This window comes from Mesocricetus auratus, unplaced genomic scaffold (genome assembly GCF_017639785.1).
Source record: "Mesocricetus auratus isolate SY011 unplaced genomic scaffold, BCM_Maur_2.0 Super-Scaffold_6730, whole genome shotgun sequence".
In the NCBI taxonomy this organism is placed as follows: domain Eukaryota; kingdom Metazoa; phylum Chordata; class Mammalia; order Rodentia; family Cricetidae; genus Mesocricetus; species Mesocricetus auratus.
In genome coordinates this window covers 14,889,019-14,914,981 of record NW_024429184.1, presented here as the reverse complement: position 1 = coordinate 14,914,981, position 25,963 = coordinate 14,889,019, and the positions used below count along the sequence as shown (strand labels likewise).

At 48.7% G+C, this 25,963-nt stretch overlaps 1 protein-coding gene across 3 annotated transcripts in view; it reads right to left on the bottom strand.

Moving 5' to 3' along the window:
• Pax5 (paired box 5) overlaps positions 1-25,963 on the bottom strand; it is a 184,965-nt gene that overhangs the window by 141,414 nt on the left and 17,588 nt on the right. For all 3 annotated transcript variants that reach the window (XM_021232295.2, XM_021232297.2, XM_005078758.3), the window contains 3 exons: positions 24,618-24,815; positions 14,424-14,488; positions 11,100-11,228 (listed from right to left, as the gene is read on the bottom strand). In XM_021232295.2, coding sequence (XP_021087954.1) covers positions 11,100-11,228; positions 14,424-14,488; positions 24,618-24,815 — 392 coding nt within the window. The remainder of the gene's footprint in view (positions 1-11,099; positions 11,229-14,423; positions 14,489-24,617; positions 24,816-25,963) is intronic.

Here is a 25,963-nt window from a genome sequence, read left to right as displayed (position 1 = left end):
TATGGGGTTTGGTGGCCATGCTGGAGGCTTTGGGTGGGCAGAAGACAAAGAGTCTAATGGGCAAGGCTTTGAGTTCCATCCCACAGCCTGCCCCTACTAACCAGCCAAACCCATGCCTCAGACATCCAGTCTCTCATACAAGACATAGATGACACCACCCACCAGGCTCTGATCTGGGCTCTAAGGTGGCATGGTAACTGCCACAAGTGTGCACCCTGCCCCCATGGAACTCACAGTTTTAGGGAAATGGGGGGATGGATGAGTGACATTTCATTTTTATTAACTGCCCTGAAAGGACAGGTGGGCAGGGGAGCTTTGTGGAAGTGACAAGCTGGATCCTGAGGTTACGGAATGTCAGCTGGGCTATGGAGGGGCAGGAAAGGGACACACTACCATAAGGAAAGGCCTTAGAGTCTCCTCAGCACCTCACAGGCTCAGCTGCAGGCACGACCAGTACCTTTGTTTACGTATGGGGAAACCGAGGCTCACATGTCACTCCCAAAGCCACAGGGTAGTGATGGGGGAAGTAGACCCTGGGTTGTCTGACACTCGCCCACCTGCCTGATGTCAGCAGGAAAGGCCAGGAGGCCCTGAGGAACCCCCGGAGGGGCTTCGGCTTGACAGACTGTCGGTAAGGGGGTGGGGGCTGGGTCTCAAGAGGCAGTCAGCTTTGTACAGTTCAAAGGGCTTCTGAGGGTAATGTGTAGATGAGAACTGTTACAGCTGTGAGCCATGGAGCTGAACAGAATCGCAGGGGAGACGCTAAGTGTGCTATGTGAAAGACAGACTCTTTGGAGAAATCAGGAAGTAGAGACCAGCATGGAGGCTGTAGTCCAAAAGGAACGAAGAGAATGTTTGGACCAGTGCAGGAGCAGCAGGGATGGAGAGCAACAGGAGGCTGAAGAAATGTCTAAGACAGAGACACACTGTCTTCAAGCAGACACCTGCCAGTGCTCACAGGCAGAGATTCAAATCTAAGGAGAGAGGACATCGAGAAGCCTGTCTAACACTCTCCAGGGACATGGACGGACGGACGGACGGACGGACGGACAGACACACACACACACACACACACACACACACACTCCAAAGCATTTTCCAAACATATTTTATTTAAAACCAGGAAAATGATCTATTGAAAGATATGTCCTGTGAGAAGTGACCTGCCCAAGGTCACACAGCTAACAGAAAGAGCAAAAATGGAACTCCGAACCAGTGTCACTCCTGACACACCGTCAAACGTGGGACCATTAAGATCCAACTGTTTGTTTTAGCATGAGAGAGACAAGCCTCAAAGTGGTGACTCGCCCAAGATCACACACCAAGCAAAAGCTCAGGGTAGAGCAAAGAATTCCTAGAAAGGTTTGTTGTCAAGACATCTTGGCCAGAAGGTGAAAAAAACATGGCATTCACCCCAACAACCATGGTCAGTCTCTCCTCCAGCAGCAAAGTGAGACTCGAATAAATGGCCTACCCAGGCATGCCACTCCTGCCCAAGAGCAAGCATATCAATTCACAAATGGCCAGTACCCATGCCCTGGTACCCTAGACAGCAACTAAGCTGTCCTGGGTCAATGGTGCCACCTGGCGGTTGGTGCTGGGAAGTTCTAGCCCCGCCTCACTTTTCATCCTTTCCCAGGGGGCCACACCTTTCTGTTTGCTCATAGCTCACTTGATGGCACTATAAGGAATGTCTCTCACACTACCATCTTCTTTATAACTTCTTCTAATGCAGCATCTTCGTTCCCTGGAACATCTCAGCTTGCCTGAGGGCAGGCAAACGACACACCCGCCAGTGAAAGTGAAAGTGAAGACCGTGGTGTCAAAGTGAATTTGGACACACTGTGCACACACCTGCATGTGAGTCACTCTCCCCTGGTGTTCTAGAAATGCCCAGGAGCCCCTGTGTGGTCAGATCAAAAATCTCCTTTCAGAGCTGCTTTTCGTCTAGTACCGGGCATCAAGAGACATACTAAAGGCATTTTCTTATTTTACTTGTATTATGTCTCACTCCCAATCAGTGTTATAGCTGGATTTTTCTCCCACCAAAGATGTGCCTAAGGTGGGACCTGCAGACCAGTGCAGAACTGAGCTGAGTGAAGACACGGGAAAGCACAAAGGGTGTGAGATGGAACCCGACAGACATTCTGCAGGAATACCAAATGCTCGGTGGTCACGCCTCTCTGTAAAGCACGGCTGAGGGAAGAGTCAGGAACCACATGTCTGCTGTGTAGGAGGACCTCCAAAGCCGGTGTGTCCCTCCCAGTTAAGAATGAGAGACCCTGATGTCCCCTCTCTTTTAACCAAAACCACGTATCCACTATCCCTGTCTGTAGGACGGAAGAGCAGGCACATTCAGAGCCAGGATTGTTCTGTGCAGAGCTCCCCAATGTGTAGGCCAGAGACTCAGGGGGTTCCCAAGACCCTTCAGGGCTCTGTGAGGTTGGAACAATTTTCCCCATAATGTCATTTGCCCCCACTCAAGCACACGGTGGAGCTTTCCAGAACCTGGGAAGTGGGGCACTATGACAGCGAGTACGGAGGCTGTCCTCTGTCACCGGATACACTTGCATGGGTGTAGAACAGTATCACTCCTAAATTTTCAGTTTGGAAAACAGTGCTTAGACATGCTTTATACGCTATTGTTATACACATTACTTGTTTATTATTGTTACTTTCATAAATTAATACTTTAATTTTACCCGCTTTAATTAGCCTAACAATTTAATTAATCTGCAACAAGTTTTAAGTTTAAAGGGATCCCAATACCCAAAATTTGAGAAACACTTGTCCTATCCCTGGGGTTTCCCTGAACACAAAAGCATTGAATGGGTGCTGGAGCCTGGGGGACTATGAAAGGCCTGGGCTAAGCAGGCATGTAAACAGGGGAGGGGGGTGTCAGTGGCTCTGGCTCCCACGCAGGCTCTCCCTTACTGAATCAAAGTGAAACTGAGGGACCAGAGCTGGGAGGAACTGAAACCTGCCCCGCCCCATGGGACAGGCCCCAAGCCCTAGGGAAAGACCCATGAAGCCCAGCAAGAGACCACCTGGACTCTCTGCCCAGGAGCCCTTGCAGTTGGCTGCCTGGATCTCAACTGGAGTGCCCACGGTTTTAAAGTCTAGACAAGGAAGAGTCAGACATTAGCATCTCTGTGGCCCCCAACACACCCTTGGGTGTCGCCAGAACTTTATGCCCTGGGGAGTATAACAGAAATGATCTCAGTCCCACTGTTCTGGACATCTGCAGTGTGGCTCCTTGATCCCACCCCCAAGAATTTGACTTCCCAGCTCACCCTCTTCTGGCCTGTACTGGACTACCCACCCTCCTGACCACAAGGGTTCACACACTTGCACACAAGCTTACACACCCTTGGCCACTCCTGCAACCTGCCTCCCATGGCCTTTGGTTGAGAACTCCTTTCTCTAGGGTCTGGGCTCAGATTCTAGAAACATTAGGTTTTTGAGGCTTAGAAACTAGCACAACTGAAGTGTTACGAAAAGAAAACAGACACAGAGGGGCCCCTGGTTTTGCAGCCGACACCTGGGGGCACTGTTGTTCAGCCTGGATGTCCGTGGGCTCCCCAGCTTTCCTTCCCCTATTCCTCAGTGACCCTCCCTCCCCCACCCCTGACTGTTATAAACAGGAAGTCAGGGGTGGGCAGCTTGAACTGTGGCTGGAGCCTACCATCCTACGCCCAAGGCTGGCCTCACAACCTCAAGCACACAGCCACCATTTATTTAGTGTGTACTTAAACCCTCCGAGGGGGGGTGCTTCCTTTTCCTTTAACCTCAAGATAATCTACAAGACTCTTGCCACCTGTCCCTCCCAAATGACAAAGCACAGGCTCTGAGACCACCGTACTTGCTCAAGATCTCACTACAGGAAGTCCTGGGACCATCCCACTCCTGCTCTAGACCCCGGCTCCCAGGCTCAGCATCTCGGGGAGGCCAGGTTCCCCAGGGATCATAGGTCTGTGAAGTCTTGAGATTTACAGGCAAGGGCTGCCACTAACTCCTGACAAAAGAGTCCCAGCTTTGCCCATACCAGTTTCTTCCAGGAAATCTGACAGGAGGTTTCCCTACTCTGTTCTGTCCTCTGCCCAGAGGGCAGAAAACATGGCCAGGGAAAGACAGACAGACCAGAGCCCACCAACCTATGGGAAGAATGAGGACTGAGCCTTGTCCTCCCCGTCCCTCCACAACTCAGTCCTGCAAGGCTTTGCTGGGTAGGGCTTTGACCAAGTGACAGAAGTTGGTTGATAAGAAAGATTGAAAAATACACAAAAAGAAAAGAAAGTATGTAGGGTGGGTTACTAATGGAAAGCACGCAGAGAGCTAGGAGAACCCAGCATGAGGGGCACCCCCAAACAAAAGGTACCCCCAGAGGTATAAAAACAGCATGAGAGGCACCCCCAAACAAAAGGTACCCCCAGAGGTATAAAAACAGCATGAGAGGCACCCCCAAACAAAAGGTACCCCCAGAGGTATAAAAACAGCATGAGAGGCACCCCCAAACAAAAGGTACCACCAGAGGTATAAAAATAGCATGAGAGGCACCCCCAAACAAAAGGTACCCCCAGAGGTATAAAAACAGCATGAGAGGCACCCCCAAACAAAAGGTACCCCCAGAGGTATAAAAACAGCATGAGGGGCACCCCCAAACAAAAGGTACCCCCAGAGGTATAAAAACAGCATGAGAGGCACCCCCAAACAAAAGGTACCCCCAGAGGTATAAAAACAGCATGAGAGGCACCCCCAAACAAAAGGTACCCCCAGAGGTATAAAAACAGCATGAGAGGCACCCCCAAACAAAAGGTACCACCAGAGGTATAAAAATAGCATGAGAGGCACCCCCAAACAAAAGGTACCCCCAGAGGTATAAAAACAGCATGAGGGGCACCCCCAAACAAAAGGTACCCCCAGAGGTATAAAAACAGCATGAGAGGTACCCCAAACAAAAGGTACCCCCAGAGGTATAAAAACAGCATGAGAGGCACCCCCAAACAAAAGGTACCACCAGAGGTATAAAAACAGCATGAGAGGTACCCCAAACAAAAGGTACCCCCAGAGGTATAAAAACAGCATGAGAGGCACCCCCAAACAAAAGGTACCCCCAGAGGTATAAAAACAGCATGAGAGGCACCCCCAAACAAAAGGTACCACCAGAGGTATAAAAACAGCATGAGAGGCACCCCCAAACAAAAGGTACCACCAGAGGTATAAAAACAGCATGAGAGGCACCCCCAAACAAAAGGTACCACCAGAGGTATAAAAGCACCCTAGCAACAAGAGCAGTCATGAGAGGAGTCCACAGCCAACTGCCTCAGCCTCACTGTGGGGTCACACTCAACTCGACTTTATTTTAACAGCCCCTCAAGGTCTTGGCTGTCCTTCCTGTCCTCTCTAAAAAGCCAGAAGCCTGTTTGTACTGACCCTGGCTGCCTCTGCAGGAGCTTCTGGCCCAGAGTTGTCTACACCAGTGCTGGATAGCATTTGTTTTCTGAGCTGGTGAAAGGATTCTCACTCCACTGACCTCCTGTATTCAAGGCCTTTCAACTCGGGGGAGGTGGGGAGGGGAGGTCGAGGGGATCTGAATGGGGGCCCTGAGACCAGTGGAGGAAGGCAGAGGAAGCCTCGCTGAAGATCAAAGTCCCAGGAAGCAGCAGAGGGGCTGCCCTTTCACCCGTGGCTGCTATTCACCGCCCTGCCTGATGTTCCTGCCAGCAGCTCCCTTGGGTCTTCCAGAGACAGAGGTCCCGCCTGTGGCACTGAACCCTAAACCCAGCAGGGTCCTGGGACCACTGCCACAGCTTTCTCCATGAAAGGTCACGTATGGGCGTAAGGGACCAGGCTGCCTCTCCACAAGGTCACCTCGAGGAGCCAAGCCTTCCCAGGACTCTCTGAGCAAGGGATAGAGCCACCCAAGACAGGGCCATTACCCAGGTCTGTCCCACAAAAAGGTAATTCAAAGTCGGACAAGAGAGCGAAGGGAGAAACGGATGGGAAGACCATGTCTGCGTGTCACAGGAGTACTAGCTGCCTCGGCTGTCACAGCCTCCAAAGGTCACAGCAACCAAAACAGACGCCTTCTTCGACTCTTCTGCTCCTCTTTTGTCCAGCCCCTGTTCATACATCCAGTGACAGGGACGTCACTGCACTGATAGTAGTGAGTTCTACTAATCTTGGTCCAGTCTAGCTGGTGTGAGGGAAAATGCATGAGACACTCGATGCCTTCTGCTCCCCGTAGCCCCCTTTAACAACCCGGGCTCTTCCCTCAGAGGACACAGGGACCTGATGCTGCCTCAGTCACGGAACAGTCCATCTGAACTTTGGGTACAGGGTCACATCCCCAGTTATGATTGAAGACACATCCTGGAGAGAAACCTAAAATTTTTAGTCTGAATGGCCCCTTGCTAATGTGCTGGTCTCTCAGTGTCCTAAGTTGTTTGTTGTGGTCCCAGACTCAAGTAGGGCGTTCTGTGGAGGCTCCAACCTGCTAGATGGAAGCCCTGTGACTAAAGAGACCAGAGACCACATACACTTGTTGTCTTCATTAGTTATGAACTCTCTCTCTCTCTCTTCTCTCTCTCTCTCTCTCTCTCTCTCTCTCTCTCTCTCTCTCTCTCTCTCTCTCTCTCTCTCTCTCTCTCTCTCTCTCTCATTCTGGTTTTTCAAGACAGCGTTTCTCAGTAGCCATGGAGCAGTCCTGGAACTCGCTCTGTAGACTAGGCTGGCCTCGAACTCACAGAGATCCACCTGCCTCTGCCTCCTGAGTGCTGGGATGAAAAGTCTGTGACCCATTCAACCAGTAAGCATTTATGGACCACCTATTACATACTCAGTGCTGTTCAATACAGTAGTCATTAGCTGTAGTAGTAAGCACTGGAAATATAGCTAGTACAACTGAGAACTAAAGTTTTTCTTCTTGTTTTAAAATAGTTTTGTTATGTATTCAAGTCTGGCTGTGAACTCACTGTACAATCCAGGCCTCCCTCAGACTCCCAGCATCCCATCCTCCTGCATCATTTCTCCAAGCGCTGAGATTAGAGCCATGTTCTACCAACCACATACCTAATTGTCTTCATTTCCTTTAATATACTTAAATTTTAAAAATAGAAAACACACTGGTGAGGCAACTCAGAGGGTGAAAGTTCTTGTGGTACAAGCTTGAGTTCAGCCAAGAACCCATATAAAGGTAAAGGAGAGACCCACGTCCACAAAGTGAGCCTTCAACTCCACGTGCACTCTGTGACACGCGAGTGCCCTAGCCCACAAACGTCACACATATACAGCAGTAATACTAACCAATCCATTTAAAACAAGTAGCAATTGTAAAAAAAAAGCAAGAGCCACATAAAATATAAAACTTCGTTGTTTTGACAGGATTGACAACATCTGATTTGAGATTTCTGATGCTTGGCATCCAGAGATGTGTTATGCTTGTAAAATGCACACCATAGTTCAACAACTTAGTTTAAAAAAAAAAAGAGGCAACATGGCATATCCTAAGACTTGACTGCATGTTGAAGTGATAACGTTTTACACTAGGAAACTATGTTATTAATCCCACTTGTTTCTGTGTGTGTGGGTGCACAAACATATTGAGGCCAGAGATTTGCGTCAAATATCTTCCTCCATTGTCCCCCAGATTGTTACTATTGTTTTTAGACAGGGCTCTCAATCAACCTGGAGCTTAGCATTTCAGCTAGGCCAGTTAGCCAGTGAGCATAGATGCTCTGGCTGTCTCCCCAGAGCAGGAATACAGGCTCACACAATGTGTGAACCCTTTTAGGGCAGGGGGTGCCAAATCAGACTCTCACACCTGTGCAGCAAGTACCAACCAAGCCATCTTCTCAACCTCTAATTCCACTTCTTTCTTTGTCTTTGTACTCATTATTGGGGTGGGGTAGGAGACTGGTTGGTTGATTGAATTTTTGTTTGTTTATCTTTTGAGGCTCAAACTTAAACTCCTGATCCAGGTGTGTGTTACCACACCCAGCTTCGATTTTAGTTTTTTCGACAGTCTTGCTGTGTAGCCAGGCTGGTCTTGAACTCAACCCCACCTCTGAGTACTAGAAGCAGAGGAGGACACAGTCAGTCTTGTTACTGTTTGGTGTCCGGAAAGTGGTTCATTACGCCTGTGGCTTTTGTTCTGTTTCCGCTGAACGAGGCTGCTGGGCCAATCATTTCCAAAACTGCATGAACACACCCAAACATTCAGCAAAGTCTTTCTCTAAAGCCATCCCATTTTCAAACTAAGATTTCAGGGGCAGCAGTCAGTACTGAGCCACCTGACATGTTTGCCACCCCTCTCCGGGTTCGGGTCCTGGGGCTCACTGCAGTCCCAGACTGGACACACTCTCTGTTACCTTTGACCGGCATGCTCTCTCTCCTCTGGTAACTGGCATGTCTCTCCTTAGTCCTCTGACACATCTCCTAAGAGCCTTCTGAGACCTTTAGGTCAAAACAAACCCCCAGGGAGAGGTCACCTCATACTCTGCCCTTTGGAGAGCTAGGAGCCTTCATTCTCGATGACCCTCGCCTGCCCTCTGCATGAAGTTGTACCCCATCTCTGGTCTCCCCAAATCTGAGGTCTGAGCAGGAAATGCCCACAGGGCAAAATCCAAGTCCCAGCTGGAGATGATAGTGCACAGCCCCCCGAGTGAGGGGCCCCACTGGGATGTCTCTGTTAACCTTGAAGATGTGGGGCGACATGCTCGGCTGTCTTCCTCCTGACCCTTGGATGCCCCTTCCCTGCAGGGACTGCTCACCATAAGGCCAGCACCCTTCCATATCCATGGTGAGTAGCCTTGTCCCAGCTGGCTCCTGCCAAGCCCAGCCTTTCTGTGTGTTACCTGGTTGCTGGGTCCTACCCTCTGCTCCCAAACCTCAAGGTCTGACTTCACCACACCCTCAGCATCATCCAACCCACTACTCATGCTCACTGCCCGCCACTCTTTCACTGCTGCCAAAGGTCCTGCCCAGGCACAGGCTGCTTCACCTCCACAGCTCCAGCCTGGAGGAACCAGCAGTGACAGATAACACCAGAGGGCGAAGCCCCAGGTTCTTCAGTTCCTTTGCTTCCTAGTCTACACAAGCCATGTGACTGCCCATGGCACAGAGCACCCTGGATCCTTGGTGACCTTCCCTGATAAATGAGGGTGCTGGCTCTGCCCCTTCACCTCTCTTTGGAGCAGGGATCCATGGGGATACAGAGGGAGGGTAAGAAAGGATGTGGAGCCCTGGGCAGTACCCCCCCAGCCCCAAGACGTCTCCCCAGTAGGAGCCGCTTCTCAGCTTGCCCTGCTCTGTTCTTGCTGAAGCAGGGCAGCCGGGCGGGGCCTCACTCAATTCCCTGTTTTTCTCAACTCTGTGAATTTTCCAAGACGTCCAAGTCTTTCTATCTCAGCCTCCGTAGCATACACTGAAATTTCACCAGAAGTCTTCTCGGGTTTCTGAAACTGGGGCTTCAGGACTGGGGGGACCGCAGACCATCCAGTCTTACGTCTCATTCTGAACGTTTTTGTGTCGTCTTTGAGACGGCCCCCACCCTGTAGCCCACCCTGGCTCTCAGCTCATATTCCTGGCTCCGCCTGCCAAGTGCTAGGGTTGCAGGCGTCCCCCACTACATCCCGACTCCTGCGAGCTGCTCTCTGCTCCCCGAGTGCACACATGGCCCTTGTGCACCCCCACCAGTAAATAAACACACAAATAAATGCCTTTAAATTAGTATCTCCAGAGCAGCCATCATCCTCAGGTAACAAGCTGACCAGCAGAACCTTCAAGGACACCGACCACCTTCTGAGCTGCTATGTGCCTGGCTGAGAGACCACAACGCTCCTGATCAAAGACAGCTAACCATATAACTCTCTAGCACCATAGCCTCTCCGCATCAGAATCTGTCCGTTAATAAACGTTAAGCTAGATTTTTTTCTTGCTTTCTCCTAAAAAAATCTCTGCTTGAGTTTTTCAGCTGCAAAGGCACATCCTAGCACCCGTTCCTTCACTGGGATCAAACATAGTCAGGCACCACCTTGGTTCATCTGCCTAGAGTTCAGGTGACACAGAGAAAAAAGATGGCACCATCAACTCCATAAACCAACAGAGATGGCAGGCCCACTGCCTCCCGCAGCAAGCTGGCACAGCAACCCGCTGCGTTAAGTACTCCAGACATCTGTTCTGGAGTATGGGAGCAGGGGAAGGAGGTGAAGCAGACTCTGAGAACCATGAATCATTCGGGCTTGGACTACCACTGCACACTGAGGCCAGCCCCAATGCCTGCGGCACGAAGACCCCAGGCCAATCCACCACAGGGCTGACTAGATGTCTAGTTTCAGATCTTAAGTAGTTAGGCATGTATTTGCAACATCATACACCCCTTACATGATGCTGAGGGAGAATCACGCCAGCAGACAGATAATTGAGTCAACGTTTCTGTCAGTCTGCTCTCCGGCCCCCAGACCACAGCTTACACACACACACACACACACACACACACACACACACACACACACACACACTTTCTGAGTAAGGTTTTACAGACTCCCAGAGGGAGTGGCCAGCTCCAATAACCCAGGTAGCACAGGAAGAGGCTGTCATCTTTGTAATCCCCAGGCCTTCCTCTCAGGTCCAAGGGCAAAACTGAGATTTATTCCCCTCCACCTTTCACCACCATCTCCTTCACAGAGGAGTGCTTCCAGTCCCTGCTCTTTCTCCTCATGCCCCTCACCACAGAGCAAAGCAGTGGCTACCCTGCCCAGCCCATCTCTTGCCTCCAGAACCCACAGAGGAGACAGTGTCACTAAGCTAAGACCATCCACACAGCAGCCCTGAGGTACCATCTCCGTCCTCAGGACTCTCTTAAAAGCAGCAAAGCACAGCCCACGGTGGCGTTTCTCACCCAAGCAGTGAAAACGGGTAGCAAAGGGTCCCAGACAGGCGCCCGTCTGTCTTCCTTGTCTCAGAGGAAAGGACAGGGCCCTGGGAGCTCGGGTCCCCTGCAGGTAAGGCTGCTGAGTTGGCCCTTCTGCTCATGCTCCGAGAGCCCCTCACAGAGCTCATGGGTCCATCCCTGACAGGGATGCCCAGCTGCCTCTTACCTTCATCCCTCTTGCGCTTGTTGGTGTCGGCACTGGGGGACGTGATGCCCAGGATGCCACTGATGGAGTACGAGGAGCCTGCAGAGTCGGTGCTCACTGACGACACCTGCGTCACGGAGCCCGTGGACACTGTAGAAGGAGAGGGGTGTGGGACTGTCACAAGGTGCTCACTGGAAACACTGGGCTGGGTACAACTGCCACAGACCGAGCAGAAAGGAATGCAAGCACAGACTAAAAAAGGGGATTACTAAGATCTCAGCCCGTAGGATGCAGGGAGGAGGGCAGCTGATGCCACCTCCAATGCCAGGAAAAGAACTAGATGCACGCTTGAGTCACATTCATCTCTGTTCCCATTCCAGCCGTGCATGTGTACAGATTCACACACACACACACACACACAGAGAGAATAAAGTATAATAATAAAAAGTGTGCTCTTCAGCCGGGCGTTGGCGGCGCACGCCTTTAATCCCAGCACTCGGGAGGCAGAGGCAGGCGGATCTCTGTGAGTTCGAGGCCGGGCTGGACCGATAGCCTCCAAAACAATACAGAGAAACCCTGTCTCGAAAAAAAAGTGTGCTCTTCGCTGATGGATAGTGAAGAAAGACAACGTGTCTCCCACAGATATCCTGCTTTTCACTTAGCTGTGCTACTGATTATTTTTCTATTTGCCAAATGAGGAAAGTTAGTTTCATGAGGTGAAGAGAGCTGAAGTGAAGTAACTAAGCAGCACTCACAGTTAGCCTCAGATCTAAAATTTCCCTTCTTAGAAGTGGAAACAGAGGTGGTGACTTATTGTGGCCAGGCACAGGTCTCTAAGTCTCCAAGGGCAAGGAGGGGGACTTCAGCAAGTTTCACAGTGACTCCAGTCTAGAGTCCAGCAGACCTTTGAAGGTCCTCTCTAGCTATGCATCTGAGTTTCACTTGTGAGAGATGTGGGGGTTCTTCCTCCTTTCATTAAGAGCAATCACCTCTCTCCTCACACACCTCTTCATGAGCAACCAGACTGCTCTCCATGATGAGGAACCAGACCGCTCTCCTCACACACCTCTCAATGAGCAGCCAGACCACTCTCCTCACACACCTCTCCATAAGTAACTAGACCTCTCTCCTCACACACCTCTCTGTGAGCAGCCAGCTGGAGGCAGATGGAGTCTTTACTTTGCAGAGCAGGGTGTGGCTAGAATGATAAACCATTTTCCTTGGAGCAGAGGCAGCCCATGGCTCTACAGACCTAGAAGGTACAGGGCCTTTCTGCTCATGTTTGAGCTTGAGTTCAGAACTCCCTTAAGAGACACCAATGCAGAAATTGCTAATTTCTCCTTCCCTTCACCAGAAAAAAAAGCTCCTCAAAATACATTTATGCAAATCCCATGACCTCTCTGTATTGAGGAGCAAAGAACAAAGAAATAAAGAGATCACTTGGCACATCCAACAACAGCCGCATGGAAAACAGGCTTGGTTGTGCCGTTGGCAGAGTCCAATGACACCTGCTTAGGTATTTTGCAATCACACTGGGCACAGAGGACCCAGGTTCAGGTTCTGGCTACACATATGACTTTAGAGTCGTCACTCATCTTGTGAGCTCTAACTGTCCTCAATGCCCAATAAGTTTGCAGACTATATGAGGCAATATACAAGTGAGACAAAGTTTTATAAATTTCTGGGACAAAGCAAATCACTGAATTACTGTAGAATTATTCCTCTAATGCTAATGAAGGACAGTTTGATGTTTTTAATGCTACATGCCCTGGAGCGTTAAAGCCACAGGTGAAATCTCAGCTGCAAACACCCCCGCACCCCACCCAAGAAGCCCTCCTCAGTCCTGTCATTCCTCTCACAGAGAGACGGCCCCTTCCTGCTACTCATGCGGGCTGTTTCCTGGGCTTCGGATTTTATTTTGTTTTGTTGGTTCTTTTGTTTGTTTTTTTGTTTTTCAAGCTCCCTTCCCACATTCCCTCATAGGACCAGAAGCCCTTGAGAACATGGACTTTAGTCTGGCATTCTTCTCCAAGCCCAGGATCCGCATAGCATGAGCATAATAAAGTCTTTCCAACAGCAATGCAGAATGAAGAATGGTCTTGGGCAGGGAGGACTTCTCTCTTACCTTCCTTCAAAGAGCCACCCTTAAAGGATCAGAAACCTCAGGAACACCTGGCTTGTGTCCCTCCTCCATACAACCAAGGGGAAACTGATACTCAGAGATGAGACACTTATCTAGCTGACTGGGTGAGCTAATGACAGACTGGTGTGCCTCTGCTAGTCTTCTCATCACTGTGAGTTCAGGTTGTTATTTAAGAAAGAACGGCAGGGGAGGCTGGAGAGACAGCTCAGTGGCACTTGCTGCTCTTCCAGGGAACCTGAGTTCAGTTCCCAGAACCAATGTCAAATAGCTTATGACTGTGTGTAACTCTAGCTCCAAGGGATCCATCGCCCCCTTCTGGACTCCTCAAGTAAGCACACACACGTTGCACATACACAGATTTAACTGGCAGTGATAAATATACTAGAATACTGCACAATCTGAGATGCAGCACTGCAGACTCCTTGGGGTCTGTGGCACCCAAACTGGCAGAGGCTTGCTAACTAGCCACCTGCTTCCTTAAAGCAGAGTAACTTCCCCAGCAAACCAGAAGTATCCCTCTGTCCCAAATGGAGAAATGACACCAAGAACATGCCTGGATTATGTCATTTTCAACTCCTCTTTGAAGATGAAGCAATAAAAAAGTTCAGACTTTTGAGTGTGGCAAGTTAGAACGCCACCCTTATGAGTCATGGTCACTCTTAGAATCCCCCTGTGGACCTCGGAAACCCCGCAGGCAGCCCTCAACAGTTGGCAGTGTACGAGAGAGCAAACCGAGAGCAAGAGAGAAAAAAAGTTTGGAAAGTTTTGCTACATCTTCACTCAAGACTGCAAGCGCACAAAGAATTGCAGAAGGCTGGTTATAGAAGGAAAAAAAACACATTCAAAACTACTTACTGACTAATGATGCAGAAAATGTTATGAATAAGTATCCCTTTCTTGATTTATTACTTTAATTATCTGACATTCTATAGACCCCCATTAGTGGATTTTTTTGGCTTAGATTTCAATTTTCTGTCTCATGGTGAAAGCTATTTATCATAATAATCAGTAAAATTCAAAACCTTTTAGCAGTATTTATAAAATTCATTTGCCAGGTTCAGCCCTTGGAGAATGACAAAGAAGGAGCATTAGGACGCGTGTGAAGTGTTTTATGCAGAATTATCTGTCCATAAGAATGATTAAAAGTTCTTTAGAATATTTGGAGCCCATTAGATTTTCAAATTTTTTTTAAAAGTTCTTACCTATGCTGTGACTGGAAGCTGGGACTGGCTGGTTGGGGGGCTGCTGTACTTTTGTCCGGATGATCCTGTAGGCAGTTGGGGGAAAAAGAAACACAAATGACTGTTTACCATTGAGAAGGAAAGAGACCCTGAGGCTGGGGTGTTGCCCCCTTGGTAGAGTGCTTGCCTAGCATTATTAGCAAAACCCCGGATCCCGTCCCCGGAAGGATGGAAATGCATGTGTTGGTACATATCCACCATCCCAGCACTAGGGAGGAGGAAGAGGTAAGAAATCAGAAGTTCAATGCTATACTCAGCTACATAGCAAGTCCAATCCTAGTGAGCCCTATCTTAAAAAATAAAAAAATTTAATTTAATTTAAAAAGGAAAAAGGAGGAGGAGGAAGAAGAACGAGACCCTAGCTAGTTATGCAGAGACTCAGGAAAGGGGTGGGGCTGGGCTGGTAGATTATGAGCCCAGACTAGGAATTAGGAGTTCTAAAGAGTTTTCCCACTGGGTGTCTTTGGGTGACTGGCATCACCCCTGGACCCTCAGTGTCGGTGTCTCTCTGCTCAGTTTTTTATCTTTTATGTTTTGGTTTGTTAGACTTTCTGAGGCAGAATCTCACATAATATATACCAGCCTCAAGCTCCCTGTCTACCCAAGGCTACCCTTGAACTCCTGATCTCCCTGCCTCTCCTGGCAGGTGCTGAGATTACAGGCGTGCACCACCATCCCAGGCTGAGCGCCTCCTTTTCTGAAGAATAACTGATGTGGCATGGGTCCAGGTTAGCCTCGCTGACTCTCAGGCGTGCCCACAGCTCCTTCACAGATCCATCCCCCGGCTTGAGCTCGGCTTTCCACCTGTGGAGCTAAAGAAGTGAACCAGGCACCTTGTCTGTTCTCTGGCAGTGCTCGCATGTGGTTTCTTTGTCCCAAAGACTCCACAAATAAGATTAACACACCCGCCGGGGAAAGTGGCTAGCAAGAGGATGTGTGTCACTGAAGCTATCAAGGGAGCCTGTGTTGCCCAAAGAAAGCACTTGGCTTGGCTTCCTAAGAAGACAGTTCATGCACACCCCATGGGGGATGGAGGATCTCAGGGAGTCTTGCAGCACTAGCTGCGGCTCCCAGGGTTTCCCCCATGTCACCCAAGGATGACAACAAAAAGAAAAAGTGCCAGAACGCTAGACAAAAAAAAGATAAAGACCGAGTGAACAACTGTGAGATGAGGCCAAACGGGGGATCCAAGAGCAAAGTTCAGGGTAAACTGAACTGCCTGGTCCTGTTTGACAAACTCTGCAGAAAGTTTCCAACCATAAGGATATCACTCCAGCTGTGGTCTCTAACAGACTGAAGATTCCGGTTCCCTGGCCAGAGCAGCCTTCAAGACCGCCTTAGCAAAGGTTGCATCAAAGTGACTCCAAAGCACAGAGCTCACACAACACACACCAGAAGCATAGAGGATGGAGACGCTTGGTACTGCCAAAGATGCAGGAGCACGGTCAACAGACTGCACATTTGCCAAAGGAAACTTCATTAAATTAAAGCAAACGAACTTTATAGGAAGGACCCATGCAGCGGGGAGCCAGGAGTGCCCCTTCCCAAAACCCTTGTTGGAGTTCTGCCATGAACCTGATGATAACCTTGAGTGAGTCCATTCCCATGTGGGCCTCAGCACACTCGGGGCGTTCCCATAGATCTTTCTCTGCTTGTTTTAAGTAATCATTAAATACTTTTCATAAAAACTAGAAACCTTGCAGGAAGGCTCACTGTATTTAAATGATAAAGGCAGCAGTGACTCCCTGTATCCAAAGCCTGGCAATGCTGACACTCTGCAGGAGCTTGGGGAGCCTTGGTGGCAGACTTCCAGCAGGACCCACACACAGGACCTCCAGGAGACCACAGGGGCAGCATGTCTTTGAACACAGAACAGAGACAACCAAAAGTCCCTGTGGGATCTGCAGGAGAGCTTCTTCCCTGGCATTTTGGAGATGGGTAGGTCATAATTTAATAAAATGGCGACTTCTCAAGAAAAACACTGTTCCAAACTTTTTAACAGATACTTGGTAGAATTCTACTTCGTTATTAAAATTCTGTATATTCATTATAGACTACTGTTTACAGTTCTGTGTGTGTGTGCATGTCTGCATGCTCCTGTGTGTGCCCATGCAGTGTGTGAGTCTGTGTAGAGACCAAAAGGCAACCTCAGATGTTGTTTCTACGGCTAGGCTGGAGGCCTCAGAGATCTGCCTGTGTCTGTTACAACAGAACTGGAGCTATCGGTGTGTGCCACCAAGCTGGGGGGGGGCGGCAATTTTCTGGAGTCTGTTCTCTCCTTCACCAAATGGGCTCCAAAGGTCAAACAAATCCTCAGGTTGGCAGTCAGCACCGTTGCTGGCTGAGCCATTTCACAGAGCACTGCCCAGCTTTTGTAAATGTGGATTCCGAGGAATCAGACTCAGGCCCCCACTTTCACAGGGCCACAAGCCCTGTGCCTGGTGCTCCGTCTCCACAGCTTGGCTGTAGACTGTGTGGATGACACGGGGAGTGTAAAGGTGTCTATCAGGCATGGCGCTGCATAATCCCAGCACTTGGGAGGCTGGGACACAAGACTGAAAGTTTGGGCCAGCCTGAACCATATATTGAGACCCCTTATCTCAAAAAACAGCGGGGGGGGGATCACTCACCTTGTATACATCATTATGCCCACATTCCTACTGCTGTTTCCAAAACACCATTTCCCACCATCAAACCAAGATCAAGCTGTGCACACAGTTTCATACCCTGCACTTTTCTCGAGGCATCCTACCAGGGACTCATCACATGCCAAATCCCTGTATCTATATATTCATGTCCAAACTGCACCGGTTTCCAGCTTCCGCATGGGAGGGCCAGAAGCGGCAGGTACCCTCTGTTAACGTCTGTGGGCAGTCAGCTCTGCCTTGCCTGGTCTTACAGCTTGGTGCTAGGCACCCAGGGCACTTGACATTGTTACATGTCGGCACTTGACACCGCTGACATCTTGGAATAGACTTGTTCGTCCGATGCTGCAAGCCTAACCACAGAACACTGGCATTCTGGCCACCTGAGAGAAGTCTTCTGCCTTGTTCTGAACCTCAAAAACAGTCAACATAACCATACATCTATGTGTTTGTCACAATATTTAAAGTAGCTGTTTCCGCTAAGCAAACTCAGACTATATTAAAAACCTGGGAGTGGGGTTCTTTTCTTGACCTCTTGAATTATGTTGCTACACATTGTAGTTGTTTGGGTTTTTTTAAAATATTTTTAAGGTCACTTTGTGTGTGTGTGTGTGTGTGTGTGTGTGTGTGTGTGTGTGTGTGTGTGTGTTCTCACACGCCAGAGAACAACTTGCAGGAGATTTCTTCTTCCACCATGTGGATTAAAGGAATCAAACTCAGGCTGTCAGACTCTGGTGACAAGTAACTTTCCCGCTGAGCCATCTTGCCAGCCTTGATCTAATTTGTGTGTGTGTGTCTACAAAGATGTAGCGGATAAGTGAGTATTCAGATGTGCTAGATATATGTCCTATTTCCTACTGAAGTCCAACATAAAATCCTGACTTTTCATTAAATTTGCCTAGAGACGAAAAAACATACATTTTTCACATTTCAAATACCTATAAATCACTGGCAAAGCATTATAAAAGGTCATAACAGACCACTGAGGCCCAGGGAGTAAGTATACAGACCCCAGAACCAAAGCACTAGAGTTCAAATCCAACCTTCATTTTGCCATCTCCATGACCTGGAGGAAATTCCTTACCTCGGTTCCTCATCTGAAAACATGGAAGCAAGAATCATTCCTACCACATGGAATTGTTGTTATTAGGGCCGAATTAATAAATTATTTAGATGTGGCCGATCCATATCAAATGCCCAATAAATGTCACATATCATCAGTCTCATGGCTGTCTTCATAATGATGAACTAGCAGCTTCAACTTTAAAACATTCAGATGCTTCCCATTTGCCTAAGGCACATGGAACAACTGTGATACCAGCACCCAGGAGGCTGAGGCAGGAGGATCCTGGGTTCAAAGCCAGCCTGAGTTTCACAGTGGGGCCGTATCTAAAGTAAATGAATAAGATCCATCCTATATTGCTAAGCATGAGCATGGCCCAAGCTACCGCGATAACATGCTCTGGTTTAGTACTGACACAGACGAAGAGACTAAAGTCCAGCCTGTGCTAGTGATTTAGCTGGGATCACACAGCACAGGGTCAGTCCAGACTCCTAGCCCCCAGGCTTGAGCACAGAAGCTATTTAGACTCTAAATCCGTTTTTCAAAATCGAAGGGATTTTAAGTGACAAGCATTTAAGAACTTCATTTCAACCTCACCCTCCCCTTTGAAAAACTAGGCCCTCTCACCTCTCACACCAGTTCACTGAAAGAGATCTTTGCAGCGTGTTGGGAAAGCTGAGATGGAGCTAGAAGGTAGCTGGCTGGCATGGTGCTTGTCTAGTACACACACACACACAGAGGCCCGGAGCTTGTCTAGCACACACACACACACACACACACACACACACACACACACACACACAGGCCCGGAGCTTGTCTAGCACACACACACACACACACACACACAGGCCCGGAGCTTGTCTAGCACACACACACACACACACAGGCCCGGAGCTTGTCTAGCACACACACACACACACACACACACACACACACACACACACACACACACAGGCCCGGAGCCCAGGCCCCAGGAGCACCTGAGTTATGTGTGATCCCAGTACACTAAGGTACGAGGGTCAGGAACTCAGGATCATCTTTGACTACAGAACAAGTTCAAGGCCAGCTTGGGCTACATGAAATTGTCTCAAAAAGGGGGTGGGGGCTGAGGAGATAACTCAGCAGTTGAATTGCTTGCCATGCAAACATGAGGATCAGAGTTCAGATCCCAGAATCTCATGTAAATGCTGGGTGGCCTGTCTGTAATTCCAGACTCGGGAGGCAGAGAACAGAGGATGACCACTGCAAGATGGCTACCTAGACTAATCATCAACACACTCTGGGTTTGACTGAGAGACCCTGAAGCAACGAATAAGGGAGAAAATAGAGGATGATTTGTGACACCAAGTCCAACTTCTACATGCACACCACACACACACACACACACACACACCACCACCAAAAAGGAGAGAGAGAAATAACCACTGAAGGGACTCTTGCCAGCCTGAGCATGGCCAACATGACTCCGGCAGGCTGGGACTGGTTGACCGTGGGGAGCGTTGTGCCAAATACGGGTCCTTTCCACCGCACTGCTAAAGCTACCATCAACACAGAGAGATGCACAGGCCATCAGCTATACTGGGAATCCAAAAGCCTGGGACTCGGATGGATCCACAGCCTGCCATCGGCATGAAGAAGAAAGTGGGTGTGAGAAAGCATCTCAGAAGACTTGCTGCCAAAGCCGAGGTTAAAAAGCACAAGTAAGTCTGGCAAGGTGGCGCATGCCTGCAGCACCAGCGCTCGGGAGGCAGAGGCAGGTGTATGGGCAGTTGGAGACCTGTCTGAAGCACGGGGTGAGCGCCTGTCCCCACAAAACTAACAAACTCATTCACCAGGCTACCTCCAGCTCCTGCACAGATTATTTTGTCATTGTTTATTGAATAAATAGCAAGTATGTGTGAGCGTTGAGTTTTCCCATAAAAATCTGACCTGACCCTGTGATGCTGGCCCTACGTTCTCACCTGCACAGCAACCAATAGTGCTAAACAGAACCGGCCACCTCAACTGGGAACGCCACTTGTCCCGACTGTTAGTTTAGAGTCACAGAATTGGCACAGAAAAGGGAGCTGCCTACCATCTCGGTCAGCTCTGAGACGTCCACCTGCAGCTGACTCTCCCTGCCTGGACTTCAGGACTCTCCGCTGCAGGCTGTGCAGCATTCCAAATGAGCAAGGTGACTTAAGGACTCCCAGGAAGTCCCCACCAGCCTGGTAGATGTGCTTCATTGACATTTAGCTCCACATCAGAGCTAAATATCAATGTTTCCAGAGTTGGTTCCCAAAGAGAGCAGAACAGTACCTGCCTCCAGGGGTGAGCAGTAGAGAGGACATCACCTTCTCTCTGGCTGTTTAACATAGAGGAATAGTGAGAAATTGCCTTGGTGGGAGCATGGCTAGGAGTGAGCTTTCTTTTGACACCTGCAAGCTGGTTATTTGAGCATGCGTCATTCTCAACGCAACGGGCTCTGCCTTCCCCCCAAAACATAAAAGCAATTCTATAGTAGATGGAATCCCAGGGAGATTTGGGTCCAGAGGGTGTATTGATAAGAGACTGCGTCACATTTGGGGGTTGTCACTAACGGTGCAGTGAGGAGTCCTCAAGAGGGACCTGAGAAAAGCACTGGAAAGACCTAAGGATTCCAGGGATGGACAGACGGCAAAGCAAACCATGATACACTGAAACAGGGAAAGAATGGTGGCGTCTCCTGGCCTCCTCCTCACAGGAGAAGGCTGGCAGGGACCTCCAGGGTGCTGGTGGAAGGACAGCAGGCCTCATCTTCTCATTGACTCTACCCTGGTCTCCATCGCGTCACCTTTCCGGTCCTCACATCTGGGCCTGAGTTCTACACCTACCACGGGACAACAGCAGGCCTGAGGGCTGTGGGAGGCCACGGATAGGAAGGCCATGTGGAAACACCATCAGCCAGTCACATCTGCCGACTGAGATGCCCAGGAGGTCCCAGAATCTAGCCGTGGCCCCAGTCACCAGCACCAGGACCTCCAGCAGCACAGCCCTAGACACACAGAATCGGACATTCAAGTCCGTCTTCCACAGCCTTTACCACTCCTGTAGCCACTTCTATCTTTGCTTTACGCGTTCCTCTGAAACACCGTACTTTGGACTTACGTGGAGTTTTAAATGGCACTTGTTTATGTATTTAGATAAGGTTGCAGTGCACATGGAGACCACAGAACAACTCTCAGGGGTCAGTTCTCTCCTTCCACCACGGGGGTCCTCGGGATGGAACTTGGCTCCTCAGGCTCTGCGGCAAATGCCTTCACCCACTGAGGCATATTGTGGGCCTTAGATGAATTATATAAGGCCACCAGGCCTCCCTACTGTGAGTAGGTAGGAGAAAGTTCAGTGTTCACCAGCTCACCAGTGTGACACGGCACTTAGATTTTTCTAAATCATGTAAAAATGAATTCGTTGCATTACAGAAGATAAAACTGGAGTCCTGTTATGCCACCATTTAAAAGTCTGGATTTTTCCATGCGTATGTACCCACGCACTGAGACCCTGGTTTCTAGGTTCTCTGGGGGTGGAAAGACTCTGGCTTACACTCCCGGCAGCGCTCAGCTGACACTCAGGAGCAGCTGCCACCCACAGGGCTGTGCTGTCTCCCCTGCCTCAGCCCCTGGAGCCTCCGGAGTCTCACAACTTCCTTCATTAACCATCTGCCTGCCCCATCCACGTGGGCAATAAAGTTTGTGACTGCCATGGGGACCCAAGGTTATTCTGTGGACCACGTCATCATGTGTGTACCTTACATTGGGTAACATGTGGGCTCCCCAAATCCTGACTAAGGGTTTGCACAAGGTTATACTACAGAGTGGACCAACTTCTCCAATGTTGCCTCTGTCCCTCCCTCTACATTCTCCAGTGACCCCCAGCTAGGGACATAAACAGTATGGTGCTTAGCCACCGGGACATCGGCATGTGTCTAGTATGAGTCCAGTTGTGCTGTAAATCACCCTTTTTAAAACTTAGCACCAAGACACAAAATGTGAAGTAGCTCACTAATAATTTTCACCCTGATTGTACATTGAAATACTTTTTTCTATGTTGGGTGAAATAAATACAACCACAATTAATTACACATATTTCTTTTTACTTCTCTTAATATCCACTAGAAAATTTCAAATTGTATCTAACAATAATAGAGTGACATAGATTAACAAAATTCATATCTTCCATTAAGATTTTACTGAAAAGGTGGCTTGGATCTCTGATTTGCCAACTGTCCCTTCCCCTAGCAGAATTTCCATCACTCTGCAATGCAGCTTACTTTTAAAAAGAAAAACAATCACCTGGACACCCAGGGGGGGGGAAATCATGTTTTTTTTGTGTGTGTCCTGGAAATCCTTCAATGAATGAGGTGTGGAGAACTCAGAACTAAAACCTTTCATAACTCAGGAAAAAATAGATACTCCCTCACCCCTAGGCCCACTGGGATTGCCCCCCCCAGCTCTACCCTCTAGGACAAATCTGAAAGGATTGCACCCGATTTCTCAGGGGTTTTCAAGAGAAGCAAGGGTTGATGGGCCAGTGGGACTTAAGAAGCCAACACATCCATCACATGCTGATGCTGTGCATTTGGGCCACCGTTCTGCCTTCAGGGCCAGAGGAGACCTCAGAGACATTCCAGTCTGACACCTCTTTCATTCAAGAGTGAGGAGTTCTCTGTCCTCAGACAGGCTCAGCACTGGCCACGTTAGGACATGACTCTGAAGAAATTGGAATGGTTCAACTCCAAGACTTCTGGCTTCTTTTTTTTTTTTTTTTTTTTTTTTTTTGGTTTTTCGAGACAGGGTTTCTCTGTGGCTTTGGAGGCTGTCCCTGAACTCACTCTGTAGACCAGGCTGGCCTCGAACTCACAGAGATCCGCCTGCCTCTGCCTCCCGAGTGCTGGGATTAAAGGCGTGCGCCACCAACGCCCGGCTTCTGGCTTCTTTTTCTTATGTGGGTTTTAGAGAACAATTGTTTATATTCATCTCATCATTTCATCCCTGACTGTGGGTTTGTTTGTTTAATTGTTTATTTCTTTGGGTTTCAGAGGCAGGACCTCTCACTTAGAACTCTCCATGTCATCCAAGGATGATCTTGAACTCTGCTGTAATCCCAGATGCTGGGGTTACAGACATGCACCACTGCTCCAGGTTTAGGTGGTGTAACCCAGGGCTTCCTGTATTCAAGACAAGCAGTCTACCAACTGAGCTACACCCACAGCTCTGGCCTGTAGGCTTAAATGGATCAGAGTCTACACTTCTATAATAGGAAACTACCTTCTTCCGGTAGTGGTACACTGGTAACCCCAGCATTCAGGAAGCTGAGACAGGAGGATCATTTCAAGCACATAGCAAGGTTCAGACCAACTAAAAACACATACTGAAACTGTCTCATTAAGAAAGGAAGGAAAGAAGGGAGGAAGGAAGGAAGTAAAGAAGGAAGGATTTCCTTCCAGAATGTAATTTTCATTTTATGTAGTATTTTATTTTGAGGCTGCCCTCAAAATCACTGCCCTCCAAGCCTCCAGAGTGCTAGGACTACATATATGTATTACCACATCTATTCCAAGTCAGAAATTTATTTTTAAAGCTCTGATGTTATCCGTCATTAAGCTTTGGATCAGCCTAAGGGAAAGAAAGGATACCATGTGAACTCCAGGAAAATGGTATGGACGGAGCCATGGTGTATTTCTGTTTTCGTGTCTCCATGGGTGAGATGTGAGGGTGCATGGAATATCCACATTAGAATCATTAGAAAATCCACACTAGAGCCCTGTGGTCTCAGAAAATAACACAAGAATCTGCTGAGATCTCACTTCAAGTTGGCAGTAGAACGAGAACAAAGAGTGACTTGTCCAAGCTCACAGGGAACTTCTTTCGTTTGTTTTTTGTTTTTCATTTTTTTTCAAGACAGGGTTTCTCTGCATACCTTTGGCTGTCCTGGAACTCACTTTTAGACCATGCTGGCCTTGAACTCACAGAGATCAGTTTGCCTCTACCTTCCCAGGGCTGAGATTAAAGGTGTGCACCACCACCCAGCCCAAAGGGAACTTTGTTTCCCACACCTCATGGTTCCACCTCTGTCCAAAGTGGGGGCTGGACTGCCCACCGAGGAGCCTCTGAGATGAGTCGGCCCCTGGCAGGGGCAGGGATATTCGTGAAGGCCTAATGAAGATAGTTTATACAAAGTGCTCCTCACAGGTAGATAATGAGCTGGGTGGTGTCAGTCACTCCCTGGCTCAGAAAACTCAAGTGGCCTGGGCACTGGCATGGTGTCCTCTCCCTGAGCTGAGAACTCCTGTCCCGTTTAGAGAGGAGGAAGGTCACAGAGCCCAGCAAGCACCACCGGTGCTCCCCTTTGCTCGTGTCCCCACGGAGTGAAAGAAGAACCTGCCCCTCGGTACCCCAGCCTCACCCGCATCCCCAGCCCCTCCCTCACCTGTTGATGGAGCTGACGCTGGGCACGGTGTCGTTGTCACACACTCGCTCTGCCAACAGCCGGTCCCGGATCTCCCAGGCAAACATGGTAGGATTTTGGCGTTTATACTCAGCAATCTTCTCCACCACCTTGGGAGTGGCCACCTTTGGTTTGGAGCCTCCAATCACTCCCGGCTTGATGCTTCCTGTTTCATAATACCTAGACCCAAGAAGAAAAGACCACAGTTAGTCACGGGGCCACGCAGAGAGGATACACATTTGAAATGGGGAAAGTGTGAAGAAAGATATGCTGAGACGTAAACAGGAAATCCAGTTTTAAACATAGTGTAAGAAGCTATCAAGCCGGGCGGTGGTGGCGCACGCCTTTAATCCCAGCACTCGGGAGGCAGAGGCAGGCGGATCTCTGTGAGTTCGAGGCCGGGCTGGACCGATAGCCTCCAAAACAATACAGAGAAACCGTGTCTCGTATAAACCAAAAAAAAAAAAAAAAAAAAGAAGCTATCAAATAGCTCCATCATTTTTAAAATTGTATTTCTTAAAAAATTCTGCTTTGTGTACATGCATGTCTCCGTGTATGCATGTGTGTGCCAAGCTCAGAAAACAGCTTCCAGGAGTCAGCTCTCTCCTTACGTTAAGGAGTCCCAGGGACTGAACCCTAGCCATCAGACTTGGCAGAAGTGCCTTTACCCGCTGAGATATCTGGCCAGCCCACTAATAATTTTTATAATGGTTGTATGTTGAAATGATAATCTGTATGCATTATGTTAAATAAAATTCATAATTAAAATAAATTGTACTAGTTTCATTTCACTTTTCTTAGTGTATGAGACATTTTCAAATTGCTCACATGGCTCCTATTACATGTTATAATATAATTATAAAATACATATATTAGACAATGCTAGCAGCAAGCTACATATTAGCAAAATGCCTTCACATCCATCCACCATTTTACAGATTATTAAAAAACTGCAAGTTAGTTTTTGCTTTTGGTCCTCTGACAGCTCTGTAGCACATAAACTGTTTCAGGTGAATGAATAAGTGACTGGACAATTAGGTGACGTACCCTTCTGTAATGTTAAACACAGCTTTACAGAAGTGTTTTCCTTGGGGTCACAAAGGATTCAGGTACCCAGCCAGGACTCTGGCCAATCCTCTTGAACTAAAATTTCCCTGGGAAGGTGATGTAGACCTTCAGTTCGCTAGCTCTCCCATCCCAGCACAGTCTACAGCACTCTCTGAAGCTGTTCCCTATATTACAGGGTTTTTTTTTCTAAAAGAGGAAAACAATAAAATTAAAGGGAGTGTTGGATTCCAGCATTAATGGGAAATATGTATTAGAAATCA